Genomic DNA, 26,357 nt, shown 5'->3' with positions numbered 1-26,357 from the left:
GTTAATTCTGTTGTCCAGATTGTTGGGTAAATATTTCTTTTCTCTCAATAATCACAAATGTCATATAGCTTTGTAGAATGTCTTGGGACTAATGAAGCTACAGAACTATAAACATGCATTGTGATTTTAGTAACCCAAGTGGATCCCATTTGTTGTTGTTGTTGGTTCCTATGCTTTTTTATTTTTTTCATTTTTCTCCCTTAAAGGTTCATAACAGTCCTAAATGCTTTGGTTCAGTGTATAGTTGTTATCGGTCAATCAGCTTATTCTTTTCAAACCAAGAGGAAATTCGAATTTATGGCCACGAAATTAAAAAAGATGGAATCAGGTAATGTATGATAAATGATATAATAAAAATGATACAACAGATTAACAGAATTTTAAAATATCTTGGTCTGGAAGTGAATTGTGGAGATTAGGAAGAGATTTTTCTTCAACAGTACCCTTCCGTTGTATGGGAGCTACGAAAACTTAAGTGGGTTCTAAGGCCAAGCAGGTAGCCAGGAATCTTACCAGTTTGACCTTTCTAATTCTTGTGCAGGACAGAAATATGTTTACACAGATATAGACAAGTTTATCATATTTTTTAAATGAGAAATTCAAGAAATTTTTATACTCAACTCCTGATTATTTTATTTTATATTCAACTCCTAATTATTTTTTTCTTAAATATTTCCTCTTTATCTTTGTAGCAGGACCTTACAAAAATCTATTTTGTTTTATTTTTGAAATGATAATTGAAGACCTTTCCAAGTTTGTGTGAATGAAGTTTGGGTGTCACTTGAGATTTTCCATTGAAGTTCTGACAAAGACTCAGAGACAATAAATAACTGGCCTTCTTGAATAGATCAGAGAGGAACCGCTTCTGGCTTCCTGTCTGCCAAGAATATGACCCAAGAGTTTGGGGGGGGGGAGTGTATATTTATATATTTTGCAAAAGGTTTTATGCATTTAAAACTAGAAATACTGTGGAATAAACTACCTTTCCATCTAAATAATTACAGAGACACTTTTAAATATTTAAATATTTCCTAGCTGAGTTATGCCAGAAAAAGTAAATTGGGGGCTGGAACAATTGCATCCATCATTCAGAATTCACTACCACGTTTTGAACAATGAGGATTCTTTCCAAAGCAATGGCCTTACCAACCAATGATGCCTTTTCTCAGTTTACATTCCTCAAGAGGCAGCAGGCAGTAGCAGAGAGGGCTTCTGACAGAGTACCAGGGAGCTTTGTCACAGTTGCAACCAGAAATAGCCCCTCCATCTCTCTAGGCTTATTTTCTTGATTATTTTCTTCTAAACAAAAACTTAGCATTTGAATGGGAAGCATTGCGCAGTTAAACATGTATTTCCCAGAGCTGAATTTAAATAGTTAATTTAGGATGCTCTATATGGGAATTTGGGTAATATAGTGGGCACTTAAAAATACATGTTTTGTAAAACAGAGATGCCATTCAGATAGGTTAACCCTTTGTTAAGTGGAAGGCATATATTTAGTTTTAATAAGGAGAAAGCATTTCTATGATGATTTCCAGTTACATGATAGAAAAAATGATTTTCTTATTACTCAGCAATGTTGCTTTTATTAATGCTGTTTATGACCTAGAGCCTAACTCACAGTAAGTGCAACAGAAATATTTGCTAAAATAAACTCAAATATGGTGGCTCTGCACATGAACCCATGTCTCTCTGGATTTTAATTTTCTCAACTGTGAAATAAGGGGTTTTGGTAGAAATGAATCTGTGAATACTTTTTAGCATTAATCTGCTATTTATTTTAGCTTGCATTTTAATGTTTCCTATTGTAACATAAAATCAGAACTTTATACACATTTGGGGTTTGTCTTAGACTTTCTGGAGTTTATCTAGTTCTCATTTTTATTTCTCATCTCCTCTAATATACTTTTATGTTATAAACTTCAGAATAAGCACAGGTACACATTTTTCTTTTTAACAGTTGTGTATACAATTAAATTAACTATTATGCAGAGCAAGTAACAAACCAAGTAACAGACAACCTGACAAAAAAAAATTACCCTCAACAGAGTAATTATATTTATAATTAGCATCCCATTACTATAAAATGTTTATAAAACACAATTTACTTTTTCAATTATAGTTTTTATAAACTTGCAATCTCAAGCAAGTAATATTCAATATAATTTCAGACTGACTTTATGAATTCCTCATATTTATAATTTTCATAAGAACATATTTAGTCTTTTTGTTCTCCAATTAAGTTTTTAGTTATTTTCCTATGTTATAACAAATTTTCTGTAAATATTTATCTATAAAATATCTTTGTGCAAATGGTTACAGACATTTTGAGTTGCTTCTTTGGGGATTGTCCCTTCATGTGTTAGTATGTTTGGTTTTGTAGTTTCTGTTGCATATATCCATGCTCTATGGGAAGAAATCACTAATTTGAAATTTTTGAGAGAAGTATATGAATATACCTATTCACCACCATTTTACTCACATTATAGTTTGTGATTTTATTTTGACATGTTATCTTAACAGAAATGAGTTTTTTCCAGTTTCCTTAATTATCAGCACCTGTTTTTTTCGACAATACTCATGGATGGGAGAACAGTATTCTCTTAAATGTTTCCTAGATGACTTTGCTTTTTACATGTCCAGTTGTTTAGTTTTCTTCAATTCCCTTATGTTCTGATTTCCTAAGCACACTTTTTGTGTGTGTGTGTGTGAAAAATGGAAAAAATAGACATTAGATTAGGAGTTTAAATATCTTATTTAACCTTTGTTTAAATGGGCCACACTGTATCCACCTTAAAACCTAGGAAACAGTCTATGCAATATTACATGACAAATTGTATTACATTCCTAATGTAAGTATGATTAACTATTCTGAGACATTTTTCTTTTAGAAAACAATGGTTTATGCTAAGGTGATATTTTGATAATGGGAACTCTTATTTCCTGATAGCCACATTGAAAATTAAAGAAAATTAGAACTTGAATATGTTTGCATATTTTGACTATTGTTTGTCTTGACTTCAGAATTGTTGAGCATTTTAGATTATTTTTAACTCTCTAGAAAAAAAATCACTTAAGCCCTCATTATTCTAAATAGGTAGCTACTTTGCAGATTTTAAAAAAATTACTGATACTTAGCAAGTGTGCATTTTTGGTTGGTTAAAAGAAGCATCCAGTCAGGCACAGTGGCACATGCCTGTAATCCCAGTGGCTCAGGAGGCTGAGACAAGAGGATTGCAAGTTCAAAACCAGCCTCAGCAACAGCAAGGCACTAAGCAAATCAGTGAGATCCTGTCTCTAAATAAAATACAAAATAGGGCTGGGAATATGGCTCAGTGGTTGAATGCCCCTGAGTTCAATTCCTGGTACCCACCCCCTTCACTCAAAAAAAACAAACAAACAAACAAAAAAAAAGAAGCATCCAGTTGTAAGGATAGACTCCAAATTGGTATGGGAAAAGATGATTGTTTTCCTTGTATTTTAATTTCAATATTAAAGTTTTAAAAAATGTTGAGATTCCCATACAGTGATTACTTTGGGGATCTCACTGCATAGTTTATTCTGTAACTGAGTAACAATTGTCTTTTAATTATTATCGAAGTCACTTCAAGAAGAAAATACATCATCTATAATTGATCCTTTATCATATTCTTAAATTGTCTTCATTCTATTTTTCAAGTTTAATGTTGCCTCAGACAATTGGACAGGTTTTCATTGAGAAACTAGCTGACTACATTCTGGTGAAAACCACCTTTGGCTTTTCTTTGGCTTGGGATGGAATATCAGGAATTTACCTCAAACTGTCTGAGGAGCATAATGGAAAATCATGTGGCCTGTGTGGAAACCACAATGACATACAGTCTGATGATTTCATAATTCAGCAAGGTAAGTGGAACAGGAAGAGTGTGTGGTACTTTCTAGGGTCTTCATCCCTCACTGATTAAGCAAGAAAATTCTTGGCTACCCTGTTCCTGCTTCAGTGATTTTAAGTGAAGTGAATAGTTAAACATTTTTGTCTCTTTCTTGAAAACTATGAGCTAGTTTTGTAGCTATTGCTAAATTAAAATGAAGCACTTATTCCCATAGAGAATATTAATTAAGCATTTACTTTGTGTTAGCAGCATGGGGTAGATCTGTATCTCTTGCTATAGGAACTTGGGCTACAACAGTGAACAAAACAAAGATCCACTGCTCCTGGAGTTTATGTTCTAGTGAATGAGACCCTTCTGAATCAAACATCTACTTCAGGATAAAAGCCATTTTGTATCTCGTCTTAATAAGAATAAATTAAATAAGTGACAAATAATACGTTTAAAAATACAATGAAATACGGACAGGATTATAAAAACTGAATAGTAACTTAGAAAGGGCTTACATACCTACCCAATATCTGTTAAATTTAAGTCATGAAACTAACCTCTGTGAGTTATTAGAAATGGAGTCTGTTTCAATTTGGGTATTAGTATGCAATGGGAATAGAATATGAGAGCCACAAGCCATAATTGTGATTTATGTCCACACACACAGATGCAGCAATAAAAGAACATTGTTCTTAGTACCAGTGGACCTTGCTTTGAATCTTATTCCAACTCTAACAAATTCTATAATTTGATCATTTAATCTTCCAGATGCTCAGTTTATTCAGCTGTAAAATAGGAATATAACAATTCTGAAATTATAGAGTAGCCAATACTACTACCACTACTAGTAATAATAATAAACCTTAGTACTATTTGTCATAGTGTTAATTATGAACATATAGTTACATTGTTCCCAACCCTTACAACATCCTGCAGGGTCGGATAGAAGGGTATTACCTTCTATGCTCTTAAGAGCATATGCCCAATGTAACATAGCTTGTAAATGATACTGTTATGGTTGGATTACAGATGCTGTAGACCTGACTGTCTCCCAGCCCTGTGCTTACAGACAGGAGCAATTGCCTTTCAGACTGTAATTTACTACATGATACTTTTTGTTTTATCTTTCAAAATTAATAGATATGTGTTGCCTCTACGTTGTGTTTTAAGGGACAGTAAAAGGACCACTTTGAGAATGGGCTTAGGAATCAGACTGTAGGATTCAAATTCTGCTTTGCTATTTATTAAACTTCCTAAGGCGAATGATGTAATACTATAAATGCTTCAAGAGAGGCTTAAAGGAGACAATCCATGTAAAACACTTAGAGTGCCTGGCATGTAGATAATACTCAATACATTTTATTTATAATCATCTCTAAGCATTCCTCAACAAGACTGTAATGAAGCTGAGATGAAAATGTTTGAAAACATCCTTATATAGCTTTCAGAAGCCCTCATTAAAATGCAAACATTTTGCCCACGATGGATAATCCAGTATCAGCATTAGTTTAGCAGGAGCTATGTTAGAGAGCAGGACTCAAAGGAGTCAATTTTCTTATACATAAAATGGAGACAATAGTAATGACCCTGAGAGCATCCCAGACTGTGGCTATATAATGAGAAAATGTAAATGAAAGTGCTCAAAAATTCGTGAGTACAATACAAATGTACAGTATTAGGATCATCATGAAATGGTATTTGCATCCAGTTGGGTATTTGGAATGAAAGGGTTCATAAATCTGGAATCTATTGACTGTTCTAGGAATTGGGGTCTTGACTTAGGCAGAACAAATCAGCGGGAGGGTCATTTTAAAATTTATTTTTCTTCTGTATCAAAGCTTCATGAAAAAAGTAATATTCAGTCCAGTTCTCTTGGGTGATCCCCTGGGACATAGGTGGGTGTGGTGATGTAGGTCAGAATAGAAAATAGCATCTGCTCTTGCCAGAGGCATGGAGACTCAGATTAGGGATCTGAGTGAAGGGTCAGATTCCGATAACCTGGAACATAAAATAGTTTTGGTTTTTTTTTTTTTTTTTGCAGCAAGAAAACTGGGGCAGGAGGCACAAGGGTGTTAGCAGATTAGAAGTGGGAGAAAACTGGCAGGAGGCAGTTAAACTGAGTTATGATTGAACTAGCAGAAAACAAAGACTTTTGAAGGTATGTGGGAGGAGCCCTCAAAGAGACTTTAGCTTCTTCACAATTTTATTTGGTACACAGTGTAAGGCAGGGGAATTAAAAAAAAAAAAATATATATATATATATATATATATCTAACTTACAGCTTGTAGGAATGTGACAAGAAACTGTCCATTTCCTTCCATATTATAAAAACGCAAGAAAGTGTCTATAGAGGGGCTGTATTATCTTTACCTTTAAGATGTCTCGTATTTTCTTGAAACTCAGCCTGTACTGTGCTGATTAGAAAAATCTTTAGAGAGAATTGGACAGTTTGAATGTCAATGAATGCAGAGTTTCTTAACAGTAAAATTAAAACTTTTTTTTTTCTCTCTGCATTCCTACTCATCCTTCAAGGATGACTTCACAAAGAAATGAGACTTCAGAATCTCTATGCACATACAAAGATTTAAATTTGTTGTCTAGTTGAGAATTCTGTTTCCATAATTCATGTCTGGGTCTCACTATGCACCAACATAGAAGCCCTGGTTTGCTCTCATTTTTCCCAGCATAATAATTTAATAGTGTCTCCTCTTCACTATCAAAAGTGTCCCAATATGAATAATAAACTATTCTACTTACAGCGTATTTCATACGAACCATTTTCATTTTAGTTCAGCAGGCTCCCAGACCACCAATAGAAATGGATTTAAGTTTTTGAAATAAATTTTGTGATCTTTTATGAATGCAATGTAATGAATGAAAATAGCTAAGTGGCTCAAAAGCTGGGATTAAAGTGATCTCAAAGGGATTGCCTAATTGGTTTATTAACATTGAAATTTGTACCCTTGCTCTCTTTGGGCTTTTTCATGATGCAGGAGAGCAGGGTCTCACAGTGCTGAGATTGGTGAGCATGTACCAGTCTCGTTGAGACAAGGGGTTTCCTTACTGTTCTAGGAAGGAAGAAGGAAACCTACTCTTATGGGACCTTGGTGGGACCCCCTATTATGGTCAGGGGGTAAATGGTAGTTATCTGTGTAGGTGTCAACTGGAAGAATAAAGTGTTGATTGGCTCGAAAAAATATTGAAAATAAGTGTGACTTTATTCTTTATACCTTTAAAAATGATATTTTAAAATGAAATGTGACTATATAAGATTTTCTTGAAGGGGCTGGGTTGTGGCTCAGCAGTAGAGCACTTGCCTACATGTGCGAGGTCCTGGGTTCGATCCTCAGCACCACATAAAAATAAATAAATAAAATAAAGGTATTGTGTCCAACTACAACTAAAAAAATAAATATTTTTAAAAAAGATTTTCTTGAAAAAGAACATCAATTTCAAAATTAGTATATTAGAGCAAGCCTATCCTTTGTTCTACGTGTAATATTTCCAACTAGATTAGAGATAATGAATTGGTCCAGACTAGTTTGAATGCTCTAGGATTCTAATTTAATAAGTATTGCAAACCTTCCTATATATTTTTTTAATTCACTCATTCAGCAAATATATTTTGAGCACCTGCTTATTATATGATAGATACTGAACTATTTACAGCAATAGAACAGCTTAGACAAGATCTCTCTTTTCATGTGGTCCACATTGTGGTGGATAATAAATAGAGAAAACAAAATATATATATATATATATTTTGCGAGCCATAACATCCATGAAAAAAAGATGGTGGGGGAAGGAGATAAAGAGGATTAGGACAAGTGTGTGTTTGGCGTTAGTCTAGATCATGTAGCAGAGGAGGCCCCTGTGATGGAGTCACATTCAAAGAGGAAGAGTAGTTTTGAAGGAGAAGTGAGAACAAGTACCCTGAAGTTGGCATGAGTTTGAGTGTTTGAAGAGCAGTAAAAAGCCAGGATGACTGGAGAGGTTGAGCAAGAGTGAGAGTGGGAGAAAAAGATGTAGGAGGTCTATGGAGGGAAGTAGGGAGAGTGCAGAGGCCAGATTACTCAGTCTTCTGGGATACAGTGAAGTTTGGAGTTGTGTGCCCTAAGAGAGCAAAAAATTCTTAGAGATAGTGAACTTAATCTTCACAATATTTGTAGAGCCATACAGACATTATCTTTCTATCTGGAAGATGATCGGAGACAGTGTGAAACATTCAGTTTAAGATTTTTGATTCATTCAGTGGTGCAGTAGACCGTCATTGGTGGTGGACCTATAGTCCTGCCAATCTGAGTGGTAGAGAACCCAAAGCTCAAATCTGACATCCAACAGTGTTAAATGAAGCTTCCACACGACATCCAGTTTGGTTCTGCCAAGTCCTTGAGACTTGAGAAAGCCTTTGTGTGAATGTGAGGCAGGATCAATTTCCACATCAGGTCTTAAACTTGTACACAGGTCAGGTTTGGTAAGCCATTTAAACTAGATTTGGAGCCAAGAGTCCAAAGTGTTCACTGTCAAATGTCTGTTGGCCCATATATGAGCTCCTAAATCTTCCCTCTGAGTAAGTCTGGAATCGGTTCAGGATTCTTGGTACTGGGCTCTTTCCTGAGCATTTTTAGAACCACTGTTTACCACAGAGTCCCTTCTTAATCGTCTCTGTTTTTAGGTGTCTTTTCTAGTCTTTCATTGTTTATGTTACTGTTCTCTGAACTATCCCAAAGGGCTCAACAATTTTTTTTTTATTGTTAAGGGCCCTAAAAATGAAAGTTCAATTTTATTAAGATTCTGATTAATGTAAAATGGAACGAGAGATGCCTGAAAAACTTCAAACCACACTTTTACTTAATTTTAATTTTTTAAGTTTGTGCATAGGTTTTCTCCTTTATACAGCACTAAACTGAATGCTGGATAGTTATCACTGTCCAGGTGTGTATGTCAGACTAGCTCACTTTCAATCCTTCCTCATGTGGTTCCAGTGGGTTTCCTTTTTCTCTACAATGGTATTAAAATTTTTTGGTACTTATAATTTGTTCAGCTTATTTTTATCATGCTAAAGTAATGTTATAATTTGATATCACATTGGTAATTATATTATTGAGTTGAACTTTTGACCAGGAAGTTAATGTTGAAAAATGGTGTCTATGTTTTTAGAAAATGATATGCTTATGGCTATTTGCTTGTGTGTGTGTTTGTGTAAAATAGAGGACTATACGGAAGACATTGCTATGTTTGCAAACAGCTGGTTGGTGCAAACTTCAGAGGACACCAAATGTGTACCCACACCCTCAGATTTCCCAAATCCATGTTCCAGTGGAATGCCAGCATTTGAGGTAAATTTGATATAAAAATTTAGGCATTTGGAAATAATATAGCCATGTTACTTGTATATTTAATATTAGGCTTTTTAATGCAGATACAACAAAATTAAAAATATGAAATTCAGGAAGTGTAATTGCAATAGCGATCAGCTTTTAAGATAATTTTGGAAATAGTGAATATAATTAGTTTAATAAATGTTCTCATCATGAAAATATGTAGTTAGAAAACTATTGTTTAAAATTTGTAAGTACAAATTACCTTCTCTTTCTTGGTGATATCAAAGAATCTTGCAGATTGGTCAGTAAGCAAAAAAACAAACAAACAAACAAACAAACAATAAAAAAAAAGAGCTGGGGGCTGGGGATGTGGCTCAAGCGGTAGCGCTCGCCTGGCGTGCGGCCCTGGTTCGATCCTCAGCACCACGTACAAACAAAGATGTTGTGTCCGCCAAAAACTACAAAATAAATATTAAAAAAAATTCTCTCTCTCTCTCTCTCTCTCTCTCTCTCTCTCTCTCTCCAAAAAAAGGCAATTTAAAAAACAAACAAACAAACAAACAAAAAACGAGCTGGGTGCACACCTGCAATCCCAGCGGCTCAGAGGCTGAGACAGGATAATCACGAGTTCAAAGCCAGCCTCAGCAATGGCAAGGCGCTAAGCAATGCAGTGAGATCCTGTTCTAAATAAAATACAAAATAGGGCTGGGGATGTGGCTCAGTGGTTGAGTGCCCCTGAGTTCAAACCCCATTACCAAAAAAAGAAAAAAGAGACAACATTAAAAAACATGTTCTGACGACTGGATTTCTCCCCGCCACAGGCAATCTTCTTCAAGTGTCAGATACTGTTGCAGTTTCCTTTTCTAAGCTGCCATGAATATATTGATCCATACTTATATATTGCCAGCTGTGTTAACGATCTTTGCAAGTAAGTGAAATGACTAGTATTGTCAATGAAATTTTCTTTATGCAAAATGAAAAGCAAAAAGCTCTTCTGTAACAGCCATTTCAGAAAATATTGCAATTTGAAAAAATATAACGAGGAATATAAAACATAATCTTTATTTACAGTTATTAAAGGCTTGCTGTATAAGAGGTACAGCCTAAATGTTTTACATAGCAAGAGTGAACAGAATATATTGACTCTTAAAGATTTTTGTTCCACTGGTACCTTTCTGAGAATCCAGATTATATCTATCTCTATACCTATACCTATATTTGTATCTATATCTATATGTAGCCATTTCCAAAAAAAGGTTTGAAATGCACAAAATATCACAAGATTAAAAAGGAAACTAAATGTAATGAAATAGTTACCAAACTCTATGTGTGTGTGTGCTTGAAATATAGAAATATGTTACAAATCTAATAACTATCTCAATTTGACATAGTTATGAATGTAAAAATATTTTGTGATAACCATAGCAATTGTAATGGGAAATGAAAATAAAAAAACATGAGAAAATGAGATGTGAGGTACATTGGTGACAAAAATCACAGACACTGCTAAGTGCTCTGTGATCTGTTGTCTATGTGCATAATCAATGATCATGCTGTTTCATTAGGAGATGAGTGTAAAGAAACATATAATGTTTTTCCTATCCAAGGTCACAGATTGCTGCATGCTACTCTAGGTTAAGAACACTGAGAATAGGTGGTATTCTAGGCAATAATTCACCATACTTTGTTCACCATTTCAGAATTTAGGATAATTATCTATTATTGAAGTTAAGTCATTTTTATTTTTATTTATTTTTAAATCACATACCAAGTGCATGTGATTAGCCATCTTGAAGGTTCAAGAATGCCTCAAGGAATTGTACTGTGTCTGTCTACATATTTTATGAATCCCAAGAAGTGTAAATGATACATTGGAACCTTTTTGTAAAAGACCAGACTAGTTTTTGGTTGAGTAAAACCACTTAAAAGGAATTTTAGAAGCCGGGTACAGTGGGCGCACACCTGTAATCCCAAATGCCCTGGACAGGAGAATCATGAGTTCAAAGCCAGCCTCAGCAGAAGCAAGGTGCTATGCAACTCAGTGACACTCTGTCTCTAAATAAAATACAAAGCTGGGCTGGGGATGTGGCTCAGTGGTTGGTGCCCCTGAGTTCAATCACCAGTACCAAAAAAACAAAAAACAAAAAACAAAAAAACGGAATCTTGGGCAGCTTGTTAGGATGTGTAAGTTTTTCAAAGATGAGCTCAGAGAAGGAAGATTGAGGTGGTATGTATCTCTAACTATTCCTCTTTAATTATATTGAGATTATTATAAAAGTAATGAATGCAATATTTTCCAAATACTAAAATAAACTGACTTGTGATACTTGTTAATTTTAAGTACAATATAGTTGTACCTTGATTTTTGTATATCGTCTAAATTTTAAGGATTCCTAAACTTGGAATAGTTTCCTCTCTGTCCAAAGTAGTGGATAGTGATCTTACCATATATTTTGAAAAATTCGGCTCCCTTTTGGTTTTATTTTTTTTGTTTGAGAGCTACTTGTTATCTCTCCTTGTTTTTTACTCAGTCTTTTTTGTGAAGATCCTCATGGGTAGGTCACGATCCTTATTTCACCATATATATGCAACTAAAATTCTTCTTTTTCCACAGTGACTCATTCTTGGATTGCTGTTCAATAGTCTTTTTTTTTTTTCAATCACATTATCATGAACATCTTTATCATTCATTTCTCAATTAGGCTGAGATGAACTATCTATCGGTTGGCCCAGGAAAGTCATTCTTCATTTACTGGTTTGGGATATTTTTGTTTAGCTGCTCCAATAGACAAAGAAACATGGATTAAATTAAATGAGAGGTTTATGTTTCTCTCATATAAAAGTTAAAGCTGGTAAGTGCTCTTGGGTTGATATTATAGCTCTGCTCCACAAAGTTCCCAATGAATGTTCAATCTTGTTGCCATACCATCCCCTTGGCCTAATATATTATTCTTAATTTCATGGCCAAAACTGGTTGACCATCACCATATATGCATTTTTAACCCCCTAGAAATGGAAGAAGGGACTAGAGGGCTGGCATGTTTTTGACCTGGAAGTTCTATGCATACTCCAACTTTTAACCATTTGGGCCAGAACTTAGAAACTTGTCTACTCCTGATACAAAGGAGGCTGGCAATGTTGTCTTTGGTTGGGCAGCTTTATACCCACCAAATCTTCGTGTTCTAATATTGAACAGAAGGGGGAATTTGAGACAAAAATAAGTCTATGGCACTTCTGATAGTTCATCATTGAGAAATTAACATTTTTTATCTTTGGAAATTTTGGTATCTTTACGCTTTGGCCTTTGAAATTTTGCTTTTTCCAGAGCAAATTAAAAAGTAGGATAGAGCAACACTTTGTACTGGTTGAAATTAGCTGATACCTTCGGAGATGTGTTTGAGGTGGAGAGGCCAGGTTTGGGGCAGAGCAGGCATGTAATATCGGAAGAAGAGCATCATAAGTGAGTGAGTGGACATTAACAGAATGGGAGTGAGAAGCTATAGAAGTTAGCCTTTCACAACCCTCATATTTCCTTCAGCACTCGACCTGGTTACAGTCTTTCTCTCATTCAGAGTAAATGAACGATTCTTTTTCATTTCCTGTATTAGGGAACTAAGTTCCAAGGGTCCTATGCCATAACAATGAAAATGTGAATTGGTTGAACACAAATTAATTTCCGGCCTGGCTTATACTGGTATATTGAATTTAATTCAACATTCATCTTTTGAGCATCTATTCTGAGCTGAGCATTGGGCCACACTGAGAGAAACAGAAACAATGTAGGCGTGATTTCCGTCCTGGGAACTCATTCTAGTGAGACAGAGAAACAGGTTCCTAGCAATGACAGAGTGCTCTACATGAAAAGTTCAGTGCACATGGAGGACCACTGACTTTACCAGGAGCACCTCTGAAGCTCCTTGGAGATGACATTTGTGTTTGAGCTTGAAGGACAACTCAATACCAATCCTTGAAACTATAGCCCCCATTTGTGCTTTCAGAAATGCCAAAACCAGCAAGGAAATGACTTTAATTTTACCACATCAAAGTCAATTGAAGTAGGAAAAAAACTATTATTTAGTGCTCGTTTCCGTTTTTAAAGTTAACATGCAGAATGGAAAAATAAGCTCATTTCCCCTCAGTAAGTTGGGATAATAATTTCTTTCCTGATCAACTGTAGAGAGTTTTAATGAGGAACTGTATGATAATGTGCCTAAAATAGTTCCTAGAGTAACAAGACACTTAATAAATGGTAGGGTTTTTAATGTTAGTTGCACTGGGTTAGAAAAACCAATGATTCCTTACTTTGCTAACTTTTAAAACCACTGTTAATTGCAAGAAACATACAAATATATTAAGATAAATCATAAACTTAATGTCTTTCCAGGAGTTCAGCATTTTTTACCTTATGCTGCTTATCAAAAAGATCTTTGTAGTTTAAGAATTTTCTGGGTTTCTAAAGTTTAGAATCCTTTTTTTCCTTTTAAAGTTCAGTTAATTAGACTGGATAAGCTGCATGACTCCAATTACAGTAGCACAGGACAAGAGAAATTTGAGATGGTGGCTTTTGCAATTGAGGTACTGAAAATGTTAAGATTCACAAAATGAGACATTCCTAAGGTCGTTATCTTTTAAGATATTTAGCTATTTAATTTTGAGTTTGGGTTGGGCTGAAAAATAAGCTCACTGACTTGTCATAAACCAAATGCCTAGTTAACCTGCTTTGGAAATTGGCAGATCCCATAAGAAATTATTGTTTGGAGAATTCCTAAAGTGATTACAAGAAAATAATTGGAGATTATTTACTCCTGGCAATGTTATAAAAACACTGAGCTTTGGTACAAGAATTCATAATTTTCTTTTAAATCTTAAGTTAATGATATTTCTTCAATCTTTCAAAGTTGTTTTGGAGTCTTATTGCAAGGACTGCTGAGGAACCATCAAAATCCTTTTGAATGGTACTTCAGTGCTGCAGACTTCTGGCACTGGTTTCTATTTGGCATGTGGACAATCAAGAGCATGGTATTTTCAAACAGTTTTCATACTTGATATTGTTTGGGGGATAGAATTTTATCTGTTTAGTGGGACTTAAATTTTATCTGTTATGATTATTAAATCCTAAAAGGTCTGGAATTCTTTGTGTAGAAGTGAATATTTACTTACAAGGATTCTGGTAAGAATATTATAATTAAAACAGAAATGTTTTCTAGTATGGTGGTCTCTTGACTCAAAAGAGAAGTGGTCAAATTACTGAAAGACTTTGATGAAGACAGTGTACCCAGGCATACTTAACTGGAATCCCATGTTGGTGTTTTTTTTTTTTTTTTTTTTACATTATTGTCTCTACTAAGACAGGCATACTGACATCTTTTTGGAATGTTTGTTAGGCGCTCATCATTTTTATGAGTCAGTAGCTCCAAGGCAGGGTTCTCAATATTTCCTATGTGATTCTGGTTCTGTCTTTTCATGTCTCAGGACTGATGATGATGAAACCTACTGTCGAGCAGCCACAGAGTATGCCAGAGCCTGTTCTCACGCTGGCTACCCTATTCAAGACTGGAGAGATGACTTTCCAGCTTGCAGTATGTTCTTTATTTTTCAAACCCTGTGCATTTCCTGTTACTTTTGGTCTTGACCTAGAAATCAAAACTTATCGAAACTAATGAAATGAAAAGATTTTTTAATTGAAGAAATTGTATTTGTAAATTTGCATATTTTTTTAAACACTGATTTTTTTGGAAGAGAGGTATACACAATTAAAGCTCTCCTGTCTGCCCATTTCAGCTGATAAATGCGATGATAGCTTTGTGCATCGGGATTGCATTAGTTGTTGCCCACCTACCTGCACGTTTGAGAAGCAGTGTCTTGGCAGCAATCTTCACTGTCTTGATGGATGTTACTGCCCTGATGGTAAGTGCCTCGTGAGGACACCATGTTTTTACCCATTGGAAACTAGAACTCAGCAATCTAAGGATCACATCTTGGTGTTTTTTTTTTTTTTTTGTCTTCTCCAAGGCCATCAGGTCTATTGCAATTTTCTACCCTTGCAGGATTTGAGAGGAATGGTTGCTTTTCTTGAATAAAGGACTCATTACTTTATATTCCCCAGGAAACTTCGAATTTATAGTTCTAGAGTTCCCATGGCAAATATTTTATTCTCTTAATGTTTAATGATATTTAATAATTTATGTATTTTCATTTTTTAAAAGATGAAAGTTTGAGAAAAAGTCTTCAGATTTTCCCATTATAAGATTTAAGTAAGTGTAATTTTAATATTTGAAATAAAAAGTAACTTAGAAGAGATAGAGATGAGGTTTAAAAAATTTAAATATAATTTTTTGGTACTGATAGACATTAAGGAAGAATACTGAGGAATGCACAAACCCTGGTAGTTTTACAGATTAAAAAAAATAGACTCCAAAGGTGCTAAGTGATTTCCTCCATGTCATATGCTTAATATAATGAGAATTACACGGAAATGGGACTGTTGACTTCAGTTCATTTTTCTGTTGGTGTCAGTATGTTGAACAGTGCCAGTCCTGAGTTGTTTGTTACCTCCATGACAAGATAAGGATGTTGCAGCATAATATAAACCCATACACAGAAATAGAAATGAATGCTTTCTCCTATAATGTTTTGCTAAGAAAATGGCCAGCTCAATGAAATGTTGTACATAGTAACATGGTTGATTAAGTTCTGGTTCAACCTCCTTGTTAATAAACAGTACAAAAAGCAGGTGGGCTGTTGAGTAGAACGACCTGGCTCTATTATCTCTATTACAACCATGCAAATCTCTCTCACCTTAGAATGAACAGATACTAATCCAAGAATATGTTTTCTCCCTCCTTCTCTTTTTTCTTCCCTCAAATACAAGAAACACTATTTGGTTATCTTATTCTTTTTGATGAACCTGGAGTTTTTGTTGGGATAAAAATGTTGAAACCATTGAAATAGACCCTTATGAAATGAAACAATTGCTAGAGCAATGTCACTGAGTAATTAAGACAAGATGGGATATAGTTTGCTGGTGAGGAGACTAACTTTAGATAGGAGCAAAGATAAATATCTAGAAGTGGGTGGGAAGACAGGGTTTATGTGCTCAGATTCTAGAGGGAAGGTGATGATGATGGGAGTCCATGGAAGAACCTTCCCCACCCCACCATCTTTGTTTCAGTTTTCTCAGTAAAATTAAAAAAAAAAAGAAAAAAATTTTTTTAGAGTAAAAAGCTAGGTTATATGTTGTGGGTTTGAGAAAACACAAGAATGAACAAGAAAGAAAGAAACAAATAAACCCTTATAAGGTAGCTATTGCCTGAAAGCCAGGTTGCTGTTATTCTCCTTGAAACTAAAGGAATTTGAATTTCTAGCAGTTAGTATAAGCAGATATTTGACAAAAGCTAATTGAATTATAATATTTAAAGAATGCAATATTTATTATTTTTTTTGAGAATGTGATATATATTTTTCTTAAATAGGCCTTATAATGGACAACGGGACTTGCATCTCCTTGGAAAATTGCCCGTGTAGTTTTCATGGATTAGCTTATGCAGTTGGTTCAAAAATTCAACAAGAATGTACTGAATGGTATGTCATCAATGTACAGCCAATTATTTTTGGGTATCTGGCTTATTAACAACTTTATCACAACAACTGTTTAAAAAGCTTATTACTTATTTTCTTCTAAAAATTCTGAGATGCAATTTGCATTTTATTTAAACTACATGGGGGTGTCTACATTTTCTTTTATGATGTAATTTTTACAATCTTCCTTAACAATTTCATAAAATACTATGCCCATATGACAGGTCTGTTGCATTTTCTTATTATTTATAATAATTAACTTGCATATACTTTTACTCTTAGAACATGATGATTGCTGTTTCTGGACTTCTCTATTGGATGTTTTAAAAAGTGACTCCCTATATTGCCAATTTTGAGCTATGGTTAGAAAGATCTATATTTTCTTAATAAATTAGCTAAGATTATGGGGAAACATTAAATCCTTCTAGCACAGTCATAGAAAGAAACAAGTTTACCTGTCATTGGGCTCATTAGTGTACATAAGAGAAATGCAGTCAGATACCTAACTGTTCTCTTAGATGCTGGTGTCTTCAGAAATTCTGCCTTTATCCTCTAAAACTGTTTTCTTTGTGAATATGGAAAGTAGTGTTTATCTTATAGATGATGTCTTTTCTCTGTCACAATGGCAATAAAAATAAATACACAATAGATAATAATTTAGATTCTAACCATCTCAAAGTTATTAGTCAATTAAACTTTTGTAGAGATGTTTTTTAAGTCCAGTTATTCTGAATCTTTATACATATTTTGGTATATTAACTAATACATTGGTACAAATATTAATACAGTTTCTATATACCAGTGGACTAATGTTATATAATTTTATTTAGTGTATGTGTTGGTGGAGTTTGGAACTGCACTGAGCATGACTGTCCAGGTAATCTTTTAAAGTGTTTTTGAAGAAAATTTTTTAATTTTTTCTACACTGGGGAGGAAGATAGCAATATTTTTAAAACATCTCTTTATATATATCTTGGATATAACAAGAGATGAAATGACCTACAAATTCAGGTACTCAGAGAATAAATTGAAAATTGAATAAGTGATAACTTTGAGCAGACAGATTTGGTAAAAATTCATTAAAATAGTACATATTATAAAACTTATAAAGTATGTAGAAAAATTATCATTTGTCAAACCAATAAATTTTAAACACTTTAGGTGTTCTTTTTAATGCATCATTGATTATTTTCCCTAAGTTGACCTCCTTTTTTTTTTAAGAATTAACATAATTTCTTCGTCATTCACCTCCTTCTCTCCTCTCCTTCTCCCCCCACCCCTTCCTCCTCCTCCTTCATTTTTTTTTTTTTTTGGTAGTTCAATGCTCTGTTGTGGGTGATTCTCATTTTACAACTTTTGATGGTCGACATTATTCTTTTATTGGCATGTGCCAGTACATCCTTGTGAAAGGAACTGGAAAAGATAAATTCACAATTACTTTGCAGAAGGCCCCTTGTGAACAGGTAAGAACATCTCAAAACGACTAGAAGAATATTCATTTTTCAACTTAAACTTCATATCTAAATTAAGAATAGTAACATGAATGAATATGGTTATTGTCTTCACAACTAAGAAGACAATGATTATTGAGATGTACAAAAGAAAGGAAGAAATGCTATTAATCATGACATATCTTTGTTTATGATGAATTCTGATTTCAGAGATACTACAATGTGAAAACAAATATATCTTGGACTAGATAAATACTGCATATTTAATTGCAATTTTTTTATTTAAAAATTTAATTGCTTTTTCTTTTTTTAAGTGGTATTTGTACTTTGAAAATTGCATGCATGATTGCACAATGGGCCTAGATTTTTGATTACTCCAAAACCATGTTACAGAGATAATTTTTTAAAATATTTTTTCAGTTGTCAATGGATATTTATTTATTTAATTTATAAGTGGTGCTGATAATTGAATCCAGTGTCTCACACATGCTAGGCTAGGGCTCTACCACTGAGCCAAAACCCCAGCCCCAGATATGAGTTTTTGATAGGATTGAATAGGTTTCTTATTATTCTAAACAGATATAGTGGTTTTCTTAATATATTGAGATATACCTGTTTGATATTTTCTTGAAACTACAAACATCAAATACTTTGTAAATGAAAAAGCCAAGATCTTTTATTCATCTCTCAAATAGGTGGTCAAAAATTTGCTAAAACCTTTAGAATTTTCAATTTTATTCCAATGTAAAATAGTTATTTCCAACAAATATTCTGAACTACTTTTTTAATTTTTTTCCATTTTGATTCTTTTCTTTGCAATTTACCAGTGTCTGAATTAGCTTTCTAAATGGAATCTTAAATCTTTTGGTTATGTTCTTTATTGAAATTTATATGTCAAATATACCAGTTATATGAGTTTTGAAAAGTATTTTAGCTATATACTATGGAAAACAATAGGTACTTTATTGAAAACATTTTTATTTAATATTTTATATAAAATATATGTATGTTTATTACATGTTTAATGTACCATAGATGTGTTTTATTGGGAGTGGGACTATATGGCATGGATTATGTAGCAGTCATGTTATTATATTACTTATGCTCAAGATTTCTGTATACCAGAATATATTTACAGGCATTCTCTCCTTTCTTTCTTTTCTCTCCCTCCCCTTTTCCCATCTACCATGTCTCTTTCAATGTCTGTGTCTCCCTCTCTTTCCTCTCTTTGATAATTTGATTTTTATGCAGAATCTTGGCTTGGTCTGCCTGCAGTCTATAACTCTAATTCTGGAGGATGATTTTAACAAACAAGTGACCCTTAGTAGGGGAGGACAGATCCTCACCAGTCCTAACCAAGGCTTTAATCTGAAAGGTAGGAAACAGTGCTAATGCTGCACCTTCTATACATTAGAAACAGCAACAAATATAACCTACATGGTGTCTTTTCCCAGGGGCTGGCTACCTTGTATTTTTTGGGTACCTTTGTGACACCAGGTCCTCAGTTAGAAAGAACAAAGACTACCATGTTTATGGGATTTAATGTTTAATAACTTAGTTTGGAAGGGACGAGATAGAGGCAAATGGATGTTTCCAGCAATATGTGATACACTCAAAGATTTGTAGGCAAACTTTGTAGGTTTAAATAAGGTATAGCCCATGCAGCCCTGGGATAGGAGAAACATGGAGTAAAGGTCTGGAAAGTTATCTGAAGGAGGTAACATCTCACTTAGCATTGAACACATGGGGTAAAGATGGGGAAAATGGTCCATGAAAAACTGGGTGGTGTAGACTTGGGTGAGTTGGGTAGGGGTAACTTTAACTGGTTTGACACTGCTATAGCATGGAGAGGGTAAAGTGGAAAATGTCCAGAGATGAGATTAGGAAAGTAGGTGGGGATGACACTGGAAAAACCTTGTCTATTGGGCCTCATACATGGTGGTTTCATGGAACAAGCCCTGTTTATGACTGGACTACAGCATAGTTGTTAATAATTTTCTTTTAATATCAGAGTGAAACTCTCAGAAATGTTCCAAGTTGTATTACAAATTACATACTGATGCTACACAGGTATCATGGTAAGGAACTTGAACTTCAAATGGAGTCAAATATGAAATTATCATTATTTGACAATTTTATGTACAAAGATGGTAATCTCATATGGGTTCAAGCAAAGAAACAATGAGTTTTAAGTAGCTTTTGTGATTTCTTTGATAGATTACAAAGACAACTGTGTGGAAGTGACTTTGCAGATCACTAGACAAGAGACACTGACAATGTTAGGATGTTGTAAAGTGGGGCATGCAAGAAATAGGAGGAACTGATATAAGGTGGTGACAGTAGAGATGGAAAGAAGGCGTAGTGACTGAAATTAGTTGTGGATTAGACTGAGGTTAGTTGGAAATGGCACTGAGGGGAAGAGAGTGATCAAAGAATGAGTCTCAGGATTCTGCCTTATTTGATCAGATGGATGGCCACACTTGTAATAAGGATACAGGGGCAATGAAGAACAACTCGTCAGGTGGCAAAAGCCACTGATTTACTGACAATCTAGAAAAGTAGGAGAAAGAAAGGGAAATGGAAGAAAAGAAAGCAGCATAAGGTAGCAAATTTTGGCCCCAGGGCTCAGGAAGGAACTTCAAACCTGCTGCCCCCACTTCCCAGTCCATTAGAAGAAGAATCATACTTTAACATTTCTGAACACTGCCTATATGTCTTAAAACTGATTTATATATGTTCTTTTCATTCCCTAGGAATTGTTGAGATTCAAACTCTGTCATCATTATTTATTCTTCTAAAAACCACATTTGGCTTAAAGATCTTGTTTGCTATAGATGGGGAAAGAATTTATATTCAACTCACTAGTGCATGGAAGAGAAGAACATTAGGTCTGTGTGGCACATTTAATGGAAATATAAGGGATGATTTTCTGTAAGTATGATTTATGAATAGTCAACTGAATTTAATGACTGGCAATTCAGAGGATATAAATTCATTAAAAATGTTTACTTAACTAAAAGGAGCTTAGCAGTCACTGTTTAAAGAACTTAACATAGATCATCATATTTAAATTGTATACCAATCCCCTGGTTAGTGTCTTTGTTTCATATATAAGGAAAGGAACCAAGATCTCAAAGTGGCATATAAATCTTCAAGGTCATTTAGCTCATATACTAGAGCTAGGCTTTGAATATTGACAGTGTTGACTCAGCCTTTGGTCTAACTACTACCTGTTGTTCTCTACTTCCTATCAATACTTAATAGTATGTTATTTTTGAAAACGTGCAGCCTTTTAAAACATCTTAATGCAATTTTGTATTAGTGGCAGTAAGTTATACTTTAAATTATGAATATTATTTGGTAGTAATGATAGCTTTAAAGCACATGTTGTATCTAAATTTATTTGTATTTTATGGAAGTTTGTGTTGCATTGGAAGAAAAGCAATAAAATACACCTGTATCCCTCCCTTAAAATTAACACTTATCACATACCCGTGAAAACAAGCAGTGCATAATTTAGTGTAGATGTTTTGAGCAACTGTTATTTTGCTAAAAGCACAGTGAGAGCAATTTAAGCAGGATGAGATGGTTTACCTCCTCAAGGTACTGGTATTGCAGGTTGGGAGGGGATCAAAACCTTTAAGAAATATTTGGAATCTGAAAATGTAAAAAAGTATGTGGTTGTTAGGGACTGAGGAAGGGAGAGGCTGGATGGGAGATGTTAGTCCAAGGAAACAGTTTCAGTTAGAGAGGATGTATAGAGATTTATTATACAGCATAATGTCTGGAGTTAATATATTATATACTTGAAAATTGCTGAGAGAGTAGATGTTCTGTGTTCTCACACAAAGATTGTAAGATCATGGTGAGGTGGCAGATAAGTTCATTGGCTTCATTTAACCATTTCACAGTGGGCACATGTATATACTACCAAAACATTACTTTGCACACCATAAATATATACAATTTTTATTTGCCAACCAGACCTTAATAAAAAAAATTTAAAGAAGAACTGTTTAGTGCTAGGCAAGGTATTTACCAATAAATACATAAAAATACTGAGGTAATTTTAAAAAATTAAATGTTGAGCTTTGTGTTTGTAGTTAAAAGCATAGCAGGAATTAAAAGAAGGTCATTGGGGCAGAGAAGTCAAGGGAAATTTCCCAGGGGAATTGTTCTCCACATAGCAGGCTTTTTTTTTTTTAAAAAAAATACTTTTACACATACTCTTTTTTTCTGTTTGGGTTTGTTTCCCCCTCCTAATCTTCCTCATGAGCTTTTGCTTATTGTTAAACCCAATTAAGACATTATTTGCTTCTAAAAGCTAGTTTATATTCCATCAGATAAAATTAATTCTAATTTTATTGTCTGTGAAAATCCTTTTTTTTATTTGTTTGGTTTCCACCAAACTGCAAGACCTGTGAGACTAAGGATTATATCCTTGGTTCTTATATTCATAGGAATATATGTTTTTTAATTGTTGGTGGATCTTTATTTTATTCATTTATTTATATGTGGTGCTGAGAATCAAACCCAGTGCCTCACACATGCTAGGCAAGTGCTCTACCACTGAGCCACATCCCAGCCCTTATATTCATAGGAATCTTGTATATATTGGACAGACAAATTGAACTGAGCAGAACTTTTGATGAGGCATTGAGAAGAAAATTTGGAATGGGTTGGGAGAAGTATCATTTAAAATTTTTTTTGAAATTAAAAAGAATTTCTTTTATCTTATCTCCTGTATGATTAATTTGTTTGTAGATAATTTTTTGTTTTATTTACTTGTGGGTCAGAATATTAATATCTTTATCCTACTTGAAAAACAGATACTACATCAAGAGGCTTGGTTAAGATGTTCAGAAAAGATATTAAGCCTGCTTTCTTTGCCTTGTTTGTCAGAATGGGTTAGCTGTCAGTGTTTAACAGATGGCAGATCTGTCTGCCACTTTCTAAGGCACCAGTCTCCTCCATGCATAAACATTCAGGCGCGATAAGAGTACAGGATAATATTTCAGAGTCAGAGATAACTTTTGAACACTGTTTAGCTTTCCAACTAAAGTAGTTAAAAATCTTTGCTTCACAAAGGTTAATGTGAATCTGCAAACATAGTTTAATGGAAATTATTAATTGAAAATTTATTTTACGTGCCTTGTTATAGTAAATCAAGTATGTTGAGCTGAAAGGCTATTTTTTAAAATGAAATATAATAAGCAAATAAGTCTATATTTTGGCTCCTAATTCTTTTTTTTTTTTTTTTGGTATTTATTGTTATAAGTAAAACTAAATGAAATAGAGCAGGGCTCTGGATCAGTTCCTCCTGGGAACCCTGACTATGTGCATCATCCCAAACTGTTTTATTGTCCCTGGGAGGGAACAAAAGGGGAGGGGAGTGGAGGGAAAAAAAAAAAAAAAAACCAAGAAGAAAGAGCTAGTGTAGGTCATGCAATTGAACCAATGAGATTTTGAATCAGATGTTTGTTCTAATTCTTCGCAGTTCCAGAGTGGTTTGACTTTGAGGAATAATAGAAAAGGAAGGAGAGGGTGGGATGGGCATTGGATGAGCATTGTGGAATGACTTGTGAAGCCCCTCTGTTTCTTTCCTGTCTCAGTCATTCTGGTGAGGAAACTTCATTGAGGGTGGTTGAGCTAAAGGCTTACCAAAGTACTTACCAAAGGACAATGTTAATAATTTAGGAAGAGCCTATCTTTCTAATTGTTGTGGCAATTAATGCAGTCAGGACTTGTGGTGTGGTCAAATGCTTCCAAAAGGAGACTGAGTTTACCTTAATTCCATATAAGTGGTTTTGACAGTGTCTGGCACAGTGTCCAGTAGGGACTGTCACTTAATAAATGTTTGTTGTTGAATCAAATAAATCTTGATGGCTGCTGGAGATGGAATTGTGTATTGGCTCCTAAACACTGATGTGGTTTCTAAATCTGATTTCAGAATGCTAGATGGTTTTCTTAAATTTGGGTTTGTTGAGGAAGCTGAAGAAGTGAGCAAACTTGGACAAAAGGTGTCTTTCATACTGTTTTCTTGGAATATTCTTTTGGTTTGCTTACTTCATGATGGAACTTCAGTATGTCAGGATTCATAATGGAAATTGATATGTTCAACCAAAAATATAGCTTATTTATTTTTTGAGACGTTTATCTTTAGCCTGAAAATAATCATCTGAACTACCCACACCTTTGTCTCCACATGCACTTAAACAACACACATTAAAACTTTGGTTTTGTGAGTAATGTTTGATTGACTCAATGAAAACTAGATTTGAATCTTGGTTTTGCCATTAATTAGCTTAATGAAATTTAATATTTTTCTGAATTTTTGCTTTGCTTTCTCTGTAGAAGCAGGGATAGATTGAGGTGAAGATTAAATAGAATCCTGTAGGCCAACAAGTTGGCACAATGTAAACTCTCAATAGCAGGAAGCTATTATCACTACATTCTTGAAAACTGGCAGAAAATTTGAAGCTCTAAGATTTTTTTGTACATTAAGAAAAATAATATTCTATTATACAAATATTTGAAGATTATGAACTAATAAAATGAATGAGTGAACTTTTTCTTTGCTTTGTAGTTCTCCCTCAGGCATGATAGAAGGAACACCACAACTTCATGCAAATGCATGGAGGGTTTCCTCCACCTGTTTCGCACCTGTTCATGTGCCAATGGTAGACCCCTGTAACATTAATCAACAAAACAGTAAGTCTTCCTTTTTGCATGTAAACTTAGGAAGAATGTTCCATATGCTGCTCTAATTTTGTGAAATTGTATGGTGATTTTAAATTCCAATTTTCTTTATTATGCTAAGTCAGTACCATTCCTTATATATTTTTGTTTAAAATTATAACTGCATGTAATTGAGGCTATAAAAAAGAACAGAAAATGACTTTTATTTACTGTTTTGCACTCACAAAATTACTTATTTTAGGTGTTTAGAGAAATCCCTTCTTCCCAATTGTTGGTTAGCATTTTGGAGCTTTTGAAATATTCGAATGCTAAAGAAAAGTCTCTGGAAATACTTCAATAATGATGTGATAGTTCTGGGATGTTTGACTTCTGTTCTATAGTGTGATAACTTAGTGATTCTCCTGTTTATGACAATCCCATCATGAGATCTTATTGACGCCCATCACCATTCCTACTCATAACATATGTTGTATCTCCATAAGCAGGAAGCCAGTCACCCAAAGATGGTCTGGGACTGTTAGGCGGATATCAGTTTGCCCCAGAATTCCAATTTGCAATGATAATGCAACTGACATATGAAAAATTTGGGGGTGTATTTTTTTAAACTGAAGCTGCAACAAACCATGTTAAAAGTCTAGTTCATTTCTCAGTGAAAAGAGATTTCTTTTTGGTAAAATTACTTTATAAATAAAAATGTACATGCTTAAATAAATATTCTTATAATTTTAACCTTTTCCTTTAATTGTTTGGCTGATTCAACATTTTTACATAGTTAATTTTAAACTAATATTGGTTAGGCATTCACATACAATTTCTGGATTTTATAGTGGTTGTATGGGAAGATTCTGTTGATTGTCATGGTTTTTATTAATAACTTATTGTTTTGGTGAATTGAAAAAACCACAAGATAATATTGCTGTCAATACTTTTTCTAAAGAAGAAAATTGAGATAGCTTTTAAAGTTGAAGAAGATTGTTAACTTAATTGATTTTCCTATCTAAAGACGGCTAGATTAGAGGTTTTGGCCCCTGTGATTTACTTACTACTTTTGATCTCATGCCTATTTAATAACATTTTTCTCAATTCTATACCCTATATTTTACTAACCTACGTTTTCTTCAGATAGTCTTATTTGGTTTGTTTCTTCATTATTAGATTTCATCCTTGATATTTCAACAAGTTTATTTTTTAATAGCATATACAAGTTTAAATAGAGCTCAATTAGTAAAGTCAGTTTCCCTCTTGTTTCTTCTCCAGTTATATCTTTTACTATATGTCATTTTGCTATGTTTTCCATCACTCTTCCCCCATGCTCTATGTCTTCTATAATGTATATTTTAGATATTATCTTCCTTTATTTTTGCCATGAACTGTGATACTTTGAAAAATTTTTTTTAATGGGTAAATTCATGAAGATCCTCAAAGAAAGGAAAATAAATATACA

The 26,357-nt window shown here is 34.0% G+C and overlaps 1 protein-coding gene across 4 annotated transcripts in view; it reads left to right on the top strand.

The window, feature by feature from the left end:
- Positions 1 to 26,357, top strand: part of Otogl (otogelin like) — a 124,998-nt gene that overhangs the window by 14,298 nt on the left and 84,343 nt on the right. For all 4 annotated transcript variants that reach the window (XM_048804626.1, XM_048804619.1, XM_048804614.1 and 1 more), the window contains exons 7-18: positions 207 to 328; positions 3,680 to 3,885; positions 9,073 to 9,200; positions 10,007 to 10,113; positions 14,658 to 14,764; positions 14,967 to 15,092; positions 16,658 to 16,766; positions 17,594 to 17,640; positions 18,081 to 18,226; positions 19,466 to 19,589; positions 20,968 to 21,145; positions 24,801 to 24,925. In XM_048804626.1, the coding sequence (XP_048660583.1) occupies positions 207 to 328; positions 3,680 to 3,885; positions 9,073 to 9,200; positions 10,007 to 10,113; positions 14,658 to 14,764; positions 14,967 to 15,092; positions 16,658 to 16,766; positions 17,594 to 17,640; positions 18,081 to 18,226; positions 19,466 to 19,589; positions 20,968 to 21,145; positions 24,801 to 24,925 (1,525 nt within the window). The remainder of the gene's footprint in view (positions 1 to 206; positions 329 to 3,679; positions 3,886 to 9,072; positions 9,201 to 10,006; positions 10,114 to 14,657; positions 14,765 to 14,966; positions 15,093 to 16,657; positions 16,767 to 17,593; positions 17,641 to 18,080; positions 18,227 to 19,465; positions 19,590 to 20,967; positions 21,146 to 24,800; positions 24,926 to 26,357) is intronic.

This window comes from Marmota marmota, unplaced genomic scaffold (assembly GCF_001458135.2).
Source record: "Marmota marmota marmota unplaced genomic scaffold, marMar, whole genome shotgun sequence".
Classification (NCBI taxonomy): domain Eukaryota; kingdom Metazoa; phylum Chordata; class Mammalia; order Rodentia; family Sciuridae; genus Marmota; species Marmota marmota.
This window is presented reverse-complemented; position numbering and strand designations above follow the sequence as displayed.